At 40.1% G+C, this 17,335-nt stretch overlaps 2 protein-coding genes across 2 annotated transcripts; one reads left to right on the forward strand and one right to left on the reverse strand.

Moving 5' to 3' along the window:
* Positions 1-604: 604 nt before the first annotated feature.
* LOC114930565 (protein ST7 homolog) lies at positions 605-3,031 on the forward strand. Its single transcript, XM_029302375.2, has 2 exons — positions 605-1,398; positions 1,535-3,031. Exons 1-2 carry the CDS (start codon positions 969-971, stop codon positions 2,656-2,658), a joined length of 1,554 nt encoding a protein of 517 aa, XP_029158208.2. The 5' UTR covers positions 605-968; the 3' UTR covers positions 2,659-3,031.
* Positions 3,032-3,171: 140 nt separating this feature from the next.
* fwd (phosphatidylinositol 4-kinase beta fwd) lies at positions 3,172-16,826 on the reverse strand. The gene is made up of 12 exons (XM_029302324.2): positions 16,127-16,826; positions 10,664-10,912; positions 8,488-9,494; positions 8,124-8,241; positions 7,898-8,032; positions 7,626-7,792; positions 7,405-7,535; positions 7,085-7,315; positions 6,710-7,003; positions 6,242-6,618; positions 5,674-6,146; positions 3,172-5,585 (listed from the first exon to the last, which is right to left on the reverse strand). The coding sequence occupies exons 2-12, from the start codon at positions 10,846-10,848 to the stop codon at positions 5,398-5,400; spliced, it is 3,306 nt and encodes a 1,101-aa protein (XP_029158157.1). The 5' UTR covers positions 10,849-10,912; positions 16,127-16,826; the 3' UTR covers positions 3,172-5,397.
* Between the last annotated feature and the right edge of the window lie 509 nt (positions 16,827-17,335).

Here is a 17,335-nt window from a genome sequence, read left to right on the forward strand (position 1 = left end):
TATAAATCGCTTGAGTTATTCATTTCGTGAGTATTCGTTAATTACTTTATTTACCGAATTAGCTTCGCGTGTGTATGTGATATTTATACTGTATTTATATTATATTTTTTTGTATTTTTATATTTTTGTATTTATATTTATTTATTAATTTTTATTATGTATTTATACTAATTTATTCGATTTGAAACGAGAGTTTCATTATTTCGTTTATTCCACCAAAAAAATGTTCAATTTTTTATTCGCATAGATTTTACGTGACACAGTCGTAGGAAAATTATTCATATACATAAATAATATATTTAAAATTTTAATTGCAAACCAGGGCGTCGATTGTGTAACTTTTTCTAAAGTGAAAATGTGAAAAGTGAGAAATTTCTTCCAATCACACATCGATTTTCTTTTAAAATCAATGCGTGATTGGCGAAAATTTTTCACTTTTCACATTTCCACTTTAGAAAAAATTACACAATTGACCCCCAGAATCGAACTGCGCACACCATCTATCGTCGATTTCCATTAGATATTATGCAAACGCGGTTGATAGCAATCAATAAGGCAGAACTTTCATTTCTATCGCCTCGAAAGTTACCCTCCTGGCTCTCTGCATCATCGATCGAGGGGGCAGCTGATTTGCTCGTCTCGTGCGGGATGTTCCCAGCATCGTCGAAAATATTTACATGCTACGCGCCGGGAGTATGCGTGGCGACGTAAACATAGCATAGAATTGAAGAACCAGTGGGGTGTCGTGCATTTCACTATTTTTCTCTCCTTGAATATAGGAAGGAATTTAACGAAGCGAAGCGAAGCGAAACTCGGAGCGGCATCGGGTCAGCTGTCAGAACTGTCAGAAGAATTCGCGCAGCGCTTCGTTCTCCTGTCATCGATGTGGTGAGCTACTCTTCGGTGACAGGAGCAGCCACAAACTCGCCGGAACGGACGAGAGTCGTTCGGTCTTCGGGTGTGCATAAATGGCACTGCTATTCACCAGCATGTGGGACTCGACGATGTTCCTGAGTACCCTAACCCCAAAGTTCTACGTCGCGCTCACCGGCACCTCGTCTCTCATCTCCGGCCTGATTCTCATCTTCGAATGGTGGTACTTCAGGAAGTACGGCACCTCGTTCATCGAGCAGGTATCCTTGAACCATATCTCGCCGTGGATCGGCGGTGGGGACAGCGCTAATGATGGCAACAATTCGAGCCTGAACGGCTCCGGGAGTTCCTCGAATCAGCAGAATGTGCCGGAGTGTAAGGTCTGGCGCAATCCGATTAATCTGTTCAGAGGGGCGGAGTATCAAAGATTTTACTGGGCCACCAACAAGGAGCCTCTCACATACTACGATATGAATCTGTCTGCTCAGGATCATCAGACGTTTTTCACTTGCGAGGGTGATACAGGTAAGAATCCTTCTAGTGTATAAGAATTTCAATGTTTGATATTAATAAAATGGAAATGTCTCGTCAACTAGCAAGATATAATTCTTTTCTCTCTCTCTCTCGATTCAAGTTGAACTAATTAATTTGTCTCTTTTAGGTAAAACAGAGTACGAGACCATGCAAACAGCTTGGAGAGAGCGCAATCCAGTAGTGAGAATACAAGCTGCACACAGTGCTCTGGATCGTAATCCTGATTGTGCGCCAGCTTATATTCTTCTCGCAGAAGAGGAAGCCACTACCATTTTGGAAGCGGAGAAGATTCTGAAGCAAGCTCTGAAAGTGGCTGAGAATAATTACAGAAAGTCGCAGAATACCCAGCACCAGGGCTCTATAGCCGAAGCGATACACAGGCGAGACACGAACGTGTTGATCTACATCAAGAGAAGATTAGCGATGTGCGCGCGAAAGCTGGGAAAGCTGAAGGAGGCGGTGAAAATGTTTCGCGACCTCACGAAGGAGGTACCGCCGATCATGAACGTATTGAACATCCACGAGAATTTGATCGAGACCCTACTCGAGATGCAGGCGTACGCGGACGTGCAAGCCGTCCTGGCCAAGTACGACGACATCAGTCTACCGAAATCGGCGACCATCTGCTACACGGCGGCTCTGCTGAAGGCGCGTCTAGTGGCGGACAAGTTTTCGCCCGACATCGCCAGCAAGCGCGGTCTGACCACCGCTGAAATGTCGGCGGTGGAGGCGATTCATCGGGCCGTGGAATTCAATCCTCATGTACCCAAGTATCTCCTGGAAATGAAGCCGCTCATTCTCCCGCCCGAGCACGTGCTGAAGCGCGGCGACTCCGAGGCGATCGCGTACGCGTTCTTCCATTTAGCACACTGGAAGCAGATAGAAGGCGCTTTGAATCTGCTCCACTGTACGTGGGAGGGCACGTTCAGGATGTTGCCGTATCCGCTCGAGCGCGGCCATCTCTTCTATCCATATCCCACGTGTACCGAGTGCGCCGATCGGGAACTCCTGCCGTCGTTTCACGATGTCAGCGTTTACCCGAAGAAGGAACTGCCCTTCTTCATCCTCTTCACCGCCGGTCTGTGCTCGTTCACCGCGCTGTTGGCCCTGCTGACTCATCAGTACCCGGACACTATGGGCGTAGTTGCTCGTTCCATGCTTGCCTGGTTCTCCCATCCATTTTATTACATTCTCGACAAGCTGGAAACTATATTGCCATCTAATTTATTGCAGCAGCTCTCTAGAATTTAATAAGGCTGTTTCCATACGATCTCCATTAAAAATTAAGACTTATTGTGATATTCGCAATATACTTATTGCTTCATTTCTTCTATTCGTAGTTACCCTTCTATCGGGTACGTATATAAATGTGTAAACAAGCTCCTATTTGCAATTTTCTCATGACTGATATTGTAATAATATCTCGTAGCGGCGATTGTTTATCTCGTACCGTAAGTTTATCGGATCTATGAAACGTTTAGAGTGAATGTAAAAGTAATAAAGAATTAGACTTTGTTTTCTCGTTACTTATTTGCCGATAGCTTGTCGAGCACTGAAACGCAACGATATAAATTTATGTGAAACGACAACTGGGTGCTAAATAAATTCTCTTTGTTTTATCGCATTCGTATTTATTCAATAATTGATATTATTAATAGCTCGTAATGAGGTGAAAGATCAAGGCAAATCAGAGATCTTGACGTTTCACGTGTCAACAGAACAGAAAGTTCGGGTGTGTTCAGTTGACCGGGAATAAGAGAGAAATTGATTTTCTTTTTCCATGTATATTCCTCCGCAATCATTCTTACACAGTAACAATGAGAACGTTAAAATCTCTCACATTAATCACACGTATAATATTATACAATTTTTATGCGAATTCGCTGAAAATAAAAATAAAAGACAATCGATGCGCCGAAGAAAATCGACGGATTAAATTCACATTCTCTCTCGATCTCGGTTTTTTACAATATCATATCTGATTTCTGGTCTGCCTATCTGTCATGTGAAACGATTATGATAGAAGAAGAAAAGATAGAGAAAGAGATATATAAGACACTTGGAAGTCAGAGAGCCCAAGTCTCTCCGGTACTCCGGCTTCAGCAACTTTGATTTTGCTTCAAACATTCATCCTCGATTAGATTCTTAACCAATATAGTATAATAAGGTGATAAAATTTGTCATTTTTTTATGTACAATATCTCTTTAGAGTTTATATATATATAATCTATATAATTTATTTTTTTTAAACGGACATACGCGAAGAATTACGATTAAATTATATTTATCCTCCGTACACAAAGCTACAATACTCTTCGCATCCACGGCTATGGAGGGGGAGCGGGGAGCAAATAAATGTAATTTACGTAATATAAGAACATGTAAAAACTTTCAAATGTGATCCTTAAGATTCGCTAGTATATAATGCTTAGTCCTTAATTCTTTATCGCGTGTACAATTAGATGTATTTACCGAAGAGTACTAATCTACGAAGTAGGAAATATTTTGAGTATTCACCTCCCGCTAAAATCCAAGCCTATATTTTGTACGTAGCTCTCTCTCTCTCTCTCTCTCTCTCTCTCTCTTTCTCTCCTCGCGTACACGCCAGAATTGTGATAAAATCTTCGTAGGTGGAAATTTATTCCGATTCCGATACTGGAAGTAGGTTCTACTTTTTTTTATTGCCGCGAATTTTTATCTACGAAAGTCCACGCAAAGTTCTTTTTCTTTTTTTATATATGTACAAATTACAAAGTGTCTGTTTCTCGACCGATCGACTTCACGCTAAGATTGCCACATTGACACGCCACTTCACCACCTAGATTTGATCCGTCTTCACTATTTCTCTACACAAATAAGGCACCTTTAACAAATTACGCTCTTTATATAAATTACACTCGATTTAGCAGTCCAACGCGTTTAGTCAACGACGCCCATGTCTGCCCTGCGATGACTATAATTCGTAATTTGTCAATCGAGGCATACGTAAACAACAGCAGTCTTAATGTATCGAACAAAAAACATTATATATATGTATGTATATATATATATATAGTGGATATATGTAATCAACTGGGTACCAAAATTCTCATAGAGATTATTCCTTCTTTCATTTTATCTAATTCAAAAACGACGATAAATATTTTTAACTTTCAACGAAGCGCGCTCACATCACACTCTCACTCTCTCTCTCTCTCTCTCTCTCTCTCTCTCTCTCTCTCTCTCTCTCTCTCTCTCGCTAAACCAATTCTCTCAAGTTCTCTTAAAATATTCACATATATTCCATTATCCTAATCGAGATTTTTTAAATTTATTAAATGCCGAGATCGCTTTGAATTTTGCTAAAAATATTTCGTATCGTTCCTACTCGCCACGAAAGTAAGGAATAATGTAAAACTCGAAGAATAGTGATCTATCCGAATTCTATATGTTTAGCCTCATCGAGGCTGTCTATATATTCAAGAGGAAAGCAATTTTTTCCACTCTAAGCGTCATTTGTGCTTGTGGAATGCTAGAAAACAAGCGCTGTGCCCAATCGAAATCAGCTCACATGCTTAAAAAGAATGTCTCGTCTTTTTCTGCGCCATCGTGCAACCGCTGTATTAATCGAAATTATTCTTTATTTGCACATTGAAACTTGTAGGAGCTGTCTTTCGCAGTCTAATACAATTTAAGCAAACTCTTTTATCAAATAACTGCGGAGATAATCTGCAACGCGAATTAAAATAAACAGCAATGTATAATTAATTTATCTTGATCTGTTATCACGCGTTATTACGGTACAAAAACAGATCTCCCGACGCGGCAGACTGACTGGAAAGTACGCTTACTAATCGGTACGTGCACTTGGCGATTGGTCGACCCCACTATGTAAAAATTGTGTGGAAGAAGTACCACAACATGTTCACTTGAAGATTAATGTCCTTTTTGCAATCTTACAAAAAAGTAGCTTCAGTCAAAACGCGACAGAAAGAATTATTAATCTTGATATTAAAGAGTGCCGTTTGCGAAATATTGATATCGATCGTAGAGTTTAGTGGACCACGAATGAATGCTGCCTTCGACCAAATCCTCAACATGCCGACGTAATTGATCCTCTGTTAGCGTGAGGTGGAATCTATTCTTGAGACCTTGAACAGTCGCCGCCCCGCCGCTGCGAAAGCACGGAAGTTGAGAGCCTGCGGAAAAAATCGATAAAACCCATTGAGATGTGCGGATTTGAAGGTGCACGCGAACGCGAATATAGGCGCGATCAGTATTACTTACCCGACAACATGATCTCAACAAGATTGACTATTTTCTCCATGTGCTTCCGTGCCGCGATTAAACCTTGAAGAATGAGGCTCTTAAATTCTTCGAAGAGCTTGGATTGATTGCCGCCCATCACTTCGACGAACTCGGGCGTTAACTTGAACGGACTGGTCTCAAAGCCGAGATTTCTTGGCGAGGTCGATAGAATGAATCCGAAATCTATGTGGATCAAGTGACCGTCGCTATGCAACAGAATATTGCCGTTGTGACGGTCTTTCACTTGAATAAGATAGCTGACCAGGCAATACGCGGCGCAACTCTGAATGAAGTTTCTCTGCGCTATGCGGAATGCCTCTGAGGTAGGAGAGCCGAACTCTCGTTCGAAATATTGGAAAAGCGTTAATTGGCACTGCTTCTTCACTTGATGGAGCGAGACGGTGTTCAGGATCGGTTCGATCAGACCACTGTCGTTGGACAAACACAGTATTCTGTGCGAGAAGAAATAAAGTTATTATTCTCAAGAGTAAAAGAGAATTAAAAATGTTTGGATAAAAAATATCCGATAATAAGTCATCGTTCTTACTTGTATGGTCGCACCCAGAGCGGCACTCGTTCGTCCTGCCAAATCTTTTGCAACATCGAAAGCAACTGCGAGGCGAGAAGTTCCTGCCTGAGATCGTCACCACATTTCACGATCACGGCGAGTAATCTCCAAGACGCCAAGTGCCCATACGGACTGGAAGCTCTTATGCGTCGTTGCTTTTGCTCCCATGGTTCCTTAAGGACCGCCGCTGATGGATCCTCGGGATCGTGGCTAAAAGTCGCACTGGGCGTAGCTGCCATCTCGCTTAATCTTCTTTTGATGTCACCCGGCACAAAGATCGGTTCTCTACTGTCGGACGAATCTTGACTTAATTGCGATATGGTATCTCGATCTTTCGGCTTACGAAGCTGTAAATACTGGGCAGAAACGAATGGGGAAAAATTAGAATAGTAGAATTTAAAAAAATTTATATATGCTTGAAATACGAATATTAAATGATACACTCACCTGCTGCGTAATCTCGTCATCCTCCTGACTCCAACAATCGTTAGGATCATCGTCGGGAAAATTAAATGTCACGTCTGTATTCCTAACAGAGTAGGGCGAGATATTTTTTATAGGTGTCTGTCGCACCGCCAAATTCTGCTGGCTATCGGAAGTGGATATGTTGGATTGTTCGCCGCCCGTTAAATTTTCCTCAGACTTGGTATGCCTCAATGAACTGCCCATTATTTTTGTCGGCACGGGTGACGTATATAAATCTTCCACTTCTAATACCTCTACATATATTATATAGGGTGCCTGTGCAATAATATTAACATAAAAATGGATATTCGAATAATAAATTCCGCAAAGAATACGATATACAATGAAATGTCATACCTTGTCCTTGCTGTTAAGAACAGCAGCATATTGTGGAGGAACTCGCACGATATGATGGGGTATCGTACTATGCAAAGGTAACCATACTCTTGCAGGGAGATTCAAATTAAGCGTGTTGAGCTCTGCTACTAATTGAACGGTTTTACTTTCCTTTGTTGGGATAGTCCCGAGCAATTTACCAATTGTTATTAACGCTTGAATAAATTCGAATTCTGGCGCGAGTCGAGGTGCCTGTATACAAGAAATATAAATTTTACATTAATTCACTATTTCACAAATGCGACATTTACATTTGTCTCGTACAAAGTAAAGTAACTCACGTTGCAGAAACAATCTGTTTTTTGGCCTCGCAAATCGTTCACCACACCTTGGCAGGAATAAAAGCAGGTACAGCCATTGTCAAACGCTCGACCAGAGCTCAGGTCCCCAAGACTTACTTTATTTATTATACCTTTCAAGGACAAATACGCGATATAGAAGATTGAATAATCTGATTAAAATTTATGATTACTTTAATAAGCGTATTTATTTGAATAATTACCGGAATGACTACGGCGTATAGTCTGGAACAATCCAGTAGCGTCGGACTGAGATCTTTGGTGGGTTTTCTTATTCGGCGACGTAAGATTTTGCGCCGGGGGCAATGGTGATGATGCAGGAACTTGCAATCCAGCGACACGCTGCCTTCGACTCTCATTTCCTTTTGGCCTAAAATGTTTACACACTTGGAAATAAATTTTGTTTTATACGCGTATATCTAACAAAAATTATTCGTAATCTTCATTACTTTCTAAATTTGTTTATTGCTCTTACCTGAGTTCATCTGACAGAATAAGATTTTTCAATTTGGTCCCATGAGACTTCTTTTTTGATGGTAAATGAGCATCGGAACTGTACGCGTCTAACAACCAGGCGCATTTTAACGAGAAATCTGCCGATTGTCTACATCTGCAATTGATTCGTTTAGAATTCATTTAAATTTTATCGCGACTTGTAAGATGCACAATCAAATAATCTTTTAATGAGCGAGTATATTTACCTATGGACAAGATATGGATAAAGGACTTCTGTTATATCGTGAAGTTGTATATACATCACAACTAACTGTGGTAAGTAAAAGTCCACATCGTTATCCGGAAAACTGAACATCTTGTTACCTACAATATATCACATGTCATATTTATGATCAAACACAAGATATAAGAATGAGATAAAATATGTATTTGCTAGAAAATTATTATTTTGTAATTTTCTCATTTTGATATAGAATTTAGAAACTCATATATAATGAAAATTACAAATATTATTGTTTATCTTGTAATAATTACTACTTTATGGATAACAAAACACGATAAAATTAGCAAACATGCTGAAATTATAATTATATTTAATATATATTATACCTAGATAACTCTGAACGCCGGGTTCTTTCGAATTGAACAAATAGGAAATAGCCATGGACATGTCGAATATTTGACTCTCGAAGAGTCGCAGCAGACAGCCTTCTGACGGTTTCGGTTGCTTCGTCTCTTGTTGCTGTCGACGAATAACATCCGGTTGCTTCTTCACCGTCTCGGCTTCCTGCTGCTGTGTCGCAGTCGTACCGCAGCAGAGAGTCATGGCCGCTCCGGCCAACTCATTCTGGCTCGTGTCGGCCACGGACGGCGGCGATGCCATTTGCGTAATAGCGCCTTGATAGATTTCGGCACGTTCCTGGTGCTGATAATCGTCACCACCATTGCGTTCTCGCACGTTCGCGTTAGTAATTCGCGGTTCTTGCGAGCAAGGTTCACCAACAACGTTCGTGTCGTTGTACGATCGCGGACAATCACGATCGGTGGTCTTGTCATTGGGGGATACAAGGGACGTCGGACTATCACTGAGACGCGTGGACAGTTCCACGGGCGACACTGGCACCGACATCGACATCGACACCACACCTGCACCGTTCTCCACACCGTCCACCACATCGATCGAGTACACCGAGTCCCCCGGCTGCGACACGGCCGAGTCGAGGCTCTCGCGGCTGTGCAAATGATCCACGCTGGACTCCCGGGTGGCGGGCGCATTCGTGGCGTCGCTCGAGCCACTGTCGGAGCCACACAGGATGCCGGAATCGTCAGAACCGAGACTGGCCAGATCCTCGCGTTCCCGCGCGGTGCGAGCGCCCTTCCCGCATGACCCCGACGATGACGATGACGATGACGACGACGACGATGATGATGATGACGACGATACCGTTGTCGTCTTGGAGACCGATGAAGGAGCGGGATTCTCGCATTCCGGACTTGGTGTCACGTCCACCTCCGGGATCCGTTGCAAAGCAGAGTCCAGACTTCGGTTCCTGTGATGATGCGTCAGAGTCGTTGCGGCCGCCTGAGGCACCGGCGGTAGTAGGATACCCATTGATCTAGAAATATAATCGACAGTTTTATAATTAAGAAGATAATTATCTCGAATTAATTTTCTAAAATTGTACGGACTATTTTAGAGTTGCACATACTTTTGATTTTAATGTATTTTGAAGAAGATATATATAGAAATATATGAAATGTAATTTTAACTTTTTTTGCAGAAAAATACATTTTAGATCATAATTAGATTGTATGTTTATTTGAGTTACTATCCGTATCTCAATCTTTTTAGTATACGTGTTTAAAACATTTTACATCATTCGTGCATTTGTGTCTTTATCGTGAGGTTTTGCTTACTGTTATTATATTTCTTATCTTGATACAGAGAGTACATTTTATATATTTTTTCTTTCTATTTTATATTTTAAAAGATTATATTTCCAAGTACAAAATAAAGCTATTCGCGTATCTGTATTCTAAAAAAAAAGTTGTTAACTTGAATCGTTCAACTAAATATTTTGTTAATTGAACATATTGAAATATTTAAATTAAATATAACATATTAAATTTAAAAAAAAAACGTATATTTGACTTAAATACTAAAATGTTCAATTAACAAAACTAACAGTAATTTAATTAAACGGTTTTCAGTTAACAATTTTTTCAGTGTATTGTTGTAACATCATTTTTTAAAACAATTTTCTTTAATTTGATTCCACTTCTCGGTAAATCTTTCCGTGATGTATTTCGATCGAAGAGAAAATTGCATGCATGCAACGTTAGCCGGCTCCAGTTTAGCGGCTGCAAAAGCGCGAAGAGAATAGATAGGATAGACCGCGTGCGGTTGCGATTATTAATATTGATGACGTCTCCATCGCCGTTATCGTGGTCGTGCAGCCAATTCGAATACCTCATATATTCCTCAATTTATCTACGACATAACTTCTCCACATATTTTCTCGTCAATTTAGCCGTCGAAGACGAGTGGCGTCGATCGCATAATCGCGGCGTGCATAACACACGGCTTTTACGTCCGCTTATTCAACAAGTGCCAGGACGTATAGAGACGCGTCACAGCTCTCGCAAATAGCTCTTGCAAAGTGGCTCGGAAATATATTATATATATATATATATATATATATATATATATTCGGGAAATGGCCTTTCGTGGCAATATATAATGTACACGCGCGATTTAAAATGACGAAATGCAAATCACATGCACCTGAAGTCCAAACTATGATTTCGTTGATGGGTGGTCAGTCTGCTACGCGGACTGACGATCGACGGATTCGGCCGACCGTGTACGAGAGGAACATTACAGCTGGCCAGTTTGTGCCGCTTGATGTGTGTCACGCTTTCCTGGCGAGTAGGTCCACCAGTCGGCGTCACTGCCACTACTTCGCTCATATTAGAGTCGAGTACGAGCACCGGCTCGGCTAACAGTCATCTGCTGGCCATGCTGGGGCTTCACCTGTAAAAAAAAAACACACAAACGTAAACCTCTAAATCGTCTCGCGGTTCTCGCGGAGAAATGCACGTAACTCACAAGTATACGAAGACGGAGGAAAAGCACGTGCGCACGTGACGTTTTTATATTTGGAGTTCAGGAAGATACAAAAAAAGAAGTTCTTATTACATGCGTATATCTGCATGTAACATATTTACCGTATCGTATGCAGTAATATATAAAGTGTTTCAGAACTGGAAAAGTTTTTAATGGGATTATTTAAAAACAATTTTTCTTCCAATAATTGTCGAGTTATAAGCGGTTGAAAATAAAGACTTTTTTGTATACTAAGCCTTGTGGAAAAAAAATATTAATAAAACTACATTCTTCAGTTAATTTCAGGTAGAGTTTATTTTAATAGAATTTTAATTTAAGACTTAATTACAAAAGATACACGATGGCAAAAATTGGAAACATGCAAAAAATGATATACCAGGAATCTGCCATTAAAAACTTTTCCGTTAATTCTGAAACATCCTATATACAATACATGTAGCAAAACATAGGTTAAGTATTGTGTACGTACACATTATTATTTTTAAAATGATATCTCAATATTGCGATAAAAATGCAGGAAAAAATTACAAGCTTATTATATATATTTGTATGTGTATATACTACGTATCGCAAATGATAATATATATAATAGTACAGTAAATAACCTAACAAGCTATTGTATAGACTTTCTCCGGTTGCAATTTTTAAAATGACACCTCGCGATAAATAATCATATCGCGATAAATAGAACGAATAGCCGGCAATAGAAATAGTCATATGATATCAAAAAGACAGATCCTAATCAATACTATAGACGTAGCCTCGAATGTCACATGCCATGTGCGAGGAAGAGTCACAACAGAGACGCAATTACGGAAGTATGCTTGTACGAAAACGAGATGCATTTCCGGTATTTTCATTATTTTTGGAAGCGCAGGCCGATAACAACAAGAATTGTCATTTTTCGCATGCAATCTCGACTCGTGACTCGAATAAAACTAATATACAACTTGATGTAATGTCAACGACAACCGCTGACACAAGAAGAACACGCGTCGTTATCAAACGAAGTGTCAAATGCGATAACGGAATCAGTATCTCGAATTGGAGAGAGAATGTGCCGTATCTTTTCATTAATGTACACAACAAAAGACACATACTCTTTCCGATTCACGTACGCAGCGCTGTGAAATTAATTGGTTATATAATGCGCGCGAAAAGAATACAGGAGCTTCGTTCTCTTCAGCCGGAAATCGCGCATTTGTTAGGAGGGTCAATACGCGCCCCAGATAATATTTGCGATTGGAATTTCCTTTCGAGCAATAATTCACCAACCGACACTAATTCATCGCGCAATTTTCTCGTCATAAAAGATTCGTTGTAGAACTTAACTCATCATAAAAAAAGCTTAAAATTAATGAAGGATCTTATTTTCTGAAATGTCTTCAAATTAGATTGTCGCAAAATATGTATACAGAGAATCTTCTCTTAAATACCCTAAAACTCTTGGTAATCGTATAGGATAATATGGTATTGTGAAAATTTTATAAGAATTTCTCTGATTAATATTTTTATCACAATAAGATAAAATATGTTCAATCAATTTTACTAAGTACATATTAATATTCTTTATTGTGATGAATATTAATCAGAGAAACTCTTATAAAATTCCAATACCATATTATCCCATAACTACCATGATTTTCAGAGTAAATTCTAAGAGAAAATTCTCTTCGTGTCGATATATGTATGATATATATCTCGATGCTTTCTTTAAATATATAGCAATTAAATATTGTGTTTAGTTAACTGACACTCGAAACACTAATCGTGAAGAATGCATGCATATATATTTGAATCAACACAATCGGAAGAAATGTTAAAGTTGACAAAAGGTCGCCGGATTCGAGTGTCCACGTTGTTGACGGTAACGCAAATGGAAAAAGTTACGATGCCGCAATACAGACAGTTTAGAAAGTACGGCTTTTTATCAATTCGAATACTTTCTAGGATCTCTTCCTGGCGCAGTTAAAGCGGGCTCCATTCTACGCAATTATCTCGCGAATAAACGAGAGTACAAAAAAAGCTACGCTGTTGAGTTATATGAAAGTTACGTAGAAAACAAATGCTCTTGTCGAAGAACAAACTGCTTCATTCGATTTCATCCTTTTACAAATTCTAATGTAAACACAAATCACACGTTATTTCGAGCTTTTTCTAAATCATTAATTGCAACAATCAAGCTAATTTTTCCAGCAAATTGTTTGGACGTAAAAACTTGCAAAAACATTCGGAGTCGACGATAAATTTCATATATAATCTGCATATAAAATAACATGTCTGGAAGTTACCATGATAATAAAAATGTTGAAATACTAAATCGCTTCTAAATAATTGTTACAAATTATACAAATATTGTCAATAAAATCAATCGTATACTGAATATTATCCAAGGATTTGACCGCGAAGTTTTCGTCATCGAATTCTTTATTATGCGCGTTAAAACGATAAATGCGAAATATCCGCCACGTGACACACAGTAAAACGTAGTATTTTAAAGATTGCGGCGCGGGTGTTACGATGCGGAACCGCGGTTTCTATCTCAACATACGAATCGGTTGCAAAATTCCGCCGCACAGTCCGTCGAGTCGAAACTCATGGAACCATATGCTTTCACCGATCTGCTTCGGTGCCGGTGCGTATACGATGTTACGAGTGTATTCGCGGTTCCAAAATTGCAACTTTTTGCTAATATACACTGTAAAAAAATATGTAATAATAAACATAAGAATATGTAAAATTACACAAATTGTAAAATTTTACAGAGTAAAAGTGTATATCGACTCTCGTCTCTCCTTTATTTATTTAGCAATTAAACAAAACGGTACCTTATAAGCAATTCACGCCAAGAGCTGTCGAACATTTAAGAAAATCACAGCGTGGAATAAAAAATAATAATAATTTATATCTACATATATACATAGAAATTACACGAATGTTCCAGTATTCAATTCTCTCCATATTTGAATCGACTCGTTCACTCGCGATATCGAATATCGACGAATGTTATATCGAGTATAAAAATAAACATCCGCCCAACAATTCGTAAGATTTAGTTTCATGATTTGTAATCATTAAATTTCACATTGCATACACATTTTTTATTATTTATAATTGCTCGTGAGATAATATCTCAAAGGAGAAACTTTTTTCAACGCTTCGCAATTCAATCAATTTCTTTTAATCACGATACGGTATCTATCAATATAATTCAACTGCTAACATTTATTATGAACGATCTGGCAATGTCTAGATAAAAGGGAGCATCGATACGCCTCCTTTTTCTTATTTAACGATTAATTCCCCGTCTAGTACAAGGCGGACGTGAATGCGGGCCGTTGTACGTGAATTCCGTCGATGATCTAATAATCGGCGTCGACGATCGAACTCGAGTCTTGGACTTCGACGACTTTTAGGAGCGTGATTAGGCGCGCATCTTCACGCGCGTAGGCGTGAAACTTGCGCTAGAAAGCCGAACGCATTGTAGTATGAATAAATGAGGATTTCCCTTCTCGATTAAAAAGCTCTCGCAAAGTTTTTTCACGACGCATCGAGACGCGTGAAAAAACGCCGGAACATTTATCCCGCGGTCAAACAATGATCTACTTGCGTAAAATAAACTGCGGATGCAAAATGTCATAGAAATGTCAGAAAACTTGAGAATAAATTAGAGTTTATATGCGTAATAAATTTAAGCGGTGACTGGGGAATAGCCTCAATTGGAATATCTCAAATCTGCTGAGACATTCTAAACTTTCTTCGCTTTCAAATCGCGAATTGTCGAATTAGCGCGTTTACAAGATGCAAAATAATTTGCCTGATTCAATTTCTAATTTTCGATATTTCTGTTTGTGAAATAAATAATGCATTGTAGAAATTGTGGGATGTGTATACGACATGTCTGATCGTAGTTTTCAACTCTTTCGATATAAAAAATTCTTTTAAGCGCGACACCACATAATTTGTGACATTTTCGATTTGTGGCCTTCGCGAAACTTGAACGTCGACATCGCAAGACCTTGCGAAAGTTTTCTGCGAACGTCGAATCTTCAATGTGTATCGGAGTAGTTAGAACAGAGTTCTCGCATTTCTGATATGGTAAACATCAAAGTCCAATGTCCGGAGCCGTAAGCAATACAATTAAATATTACAAATTAATCGTGCCATTTGACATTCCACATTCATCGTGCACATGACTCTATCATATCCGAAACATATCGTCGTACTCATTCAAATAAGGCAAATTATATCAGAATGTAATTATCAGGAATCGCGTTACTTATCTTAGGTTGCGACCGGGACTTCGAAACGATTCTCGATACATTTTTTGACATTGCGAACAAGCAGAGAAGAGTGTGTCAATTGTCACTATTTTATAGAATAAAAATAGATATATTTATTTTTTTCCTTTCGAGAGATACTTCAATTTTTTTATAAAAAATTTGTTATACAATACACGATTTTTTAATAAAAATTTTTGTATAAAACATCGCGTATCTCTCGCAAAGAAATTTGAACTCGAACTTACACAGTAATTCAATTCAATTAATATCCAAAAATGTAAAACTACGAACAATTTCGACACGGATAGCTCTCTAAAAAAATATATTAAAAATAAATAATTATAACGTCCTTAAGATCGGAATAAATTCAAGAAATCATCACACACTTGGAAATTATTTACATTCACTTTTACTGTAAAGTCAACAGTATCGAAGTCCTCGCTCGCATCGCGATCGAAAAAAATCGGCCGTCGTAACGATGCTCGCGTGCTCTTTTCTCGCTACGCAGAATCCGCGACGGCGGCGATCTTTCGCGATTTCGATCTATGTATGCTATACCCCGCCTCTCCGTTTCGCCGCGCCGCGCGAGCGTCTCCTGGCACCGCGTCGACACGCTCGCGTATTTTTCGCTCGCTCACGCAGCGAGACATGGGTGTGCCGTGGCGTGCGCGCGAGAGCGAGCGTTTCCTTACGTGTCGGCGCGTGTTGACACAAAATGTTGGAAACATTTCTCCTCTACACGCACTACCGAAGTACCGGTCATCGTCGTCGCCATCCCTCAATGGGGAGACGGAATCAATCGCCGCGAAATGTCAACAACGTCAAAGTCGGCACTCACCTCGCGCTCGTAATCCACGAGATCTCGCCACGAGTTTTGCACGATGCTACGACGACATGCCTCGCACGTCTCTGATCGCTTCTTCCGGTTGATCCTCTTAAGTGCGTCGAGTTTTACCGGAAATGTTGTTCCAGCGACCGGGGACGCAGAGTGCGATCCAACGAGAAAGAGAGAGAGGGAGAATATGTATATATGTATACGTAGGTGCCCGCGTCTCTATTCTCTCACACGACGCGAGCGCGAGTACGGATGCACCGAGGATATGGGGTCCCTGCGAAGGATCCCGCCTGCTTACAATGGCAGACGGCGGCGCGTTCCCACACAAGGCTTTTGTCACACACGCACGCTCCTCCGTTTCTCGCTGCCGCCGGCTACGCCCAACAACGCGCGTCGATCGCGGTTCCGTCGTCGCGGACGTGATGCGCACGATGCATCGTTACGCGACAGAGCGGACGGACGTTGGACGACGATGCACCATTATCACCACCACTAAACGTTATGCAGCAACGACACACGCTCGACGCACGTTTCACGCCGTTTCGGTGTGTTCGGACGCGACGCGCGTCTCCTCGCGCTTTCACGTACGTACGTGATACTCTGCGAAGCGACACGGCTGAAGGGACAACGGATATGCGCTCGCCCAAACCCGACGTTGTTGTTTGTCGCACGACACATTGAACACTGACTCGGCGACGCACTGCTGCCAACGCGGCGGACGCGAACTCCGGGAGACCAGCGCGCCTGCGCAGTGACAGGAGCGCGCGGGCGAATCGCCGGCCCACGTGCGAGTCACGTGGTCGAGTGCGCGGAAATTTGATAGCGTCTTTTCTTGCGATGAAATATTTTTTTTTATTCGCATTAAATCGATTAAATTTCTTTATCAAAAGCGATCGAACTTCTACTTTATCCTACTTGACTGAAAATATATTCAAACTCGAGTTAGATTTTGCATTCATAGTTTGATATATATATAAATAAAAAAAGAATAAAAGAAATTTAATCATTATAATGCGAGATTATCGGCTTATTAATAAACACAATTGGGGAAATAAATTTCGTACAACTAAAAACAAAAGATAATATAGATGTGTGTAAAGATTTGTGTGCAATGTAAATCATGCAAAGTCCGAATGATTCATTAACTTCCGTCTTAAAATAGTTCGCTGATAATAATGATATATATATATATTCTCATTTCTCGATTAACAT

This window comes from Nylanderia fulva, unplaced genomic scaffold, assembly GCF_048542155.1.
Source record: "Nylanderia fulva isolate GAGA-0341 unplaced genomic scaffold, ASM4854215v1 Scaffold30, whole genome shotgun sequence".
Classification (NCBI taxonomy): Eukaryota; Metazoa; Arthropoda; class Insecta; order Hymenoptera; family Formicidae; genus Nylanderia; species Nylanderia fulva.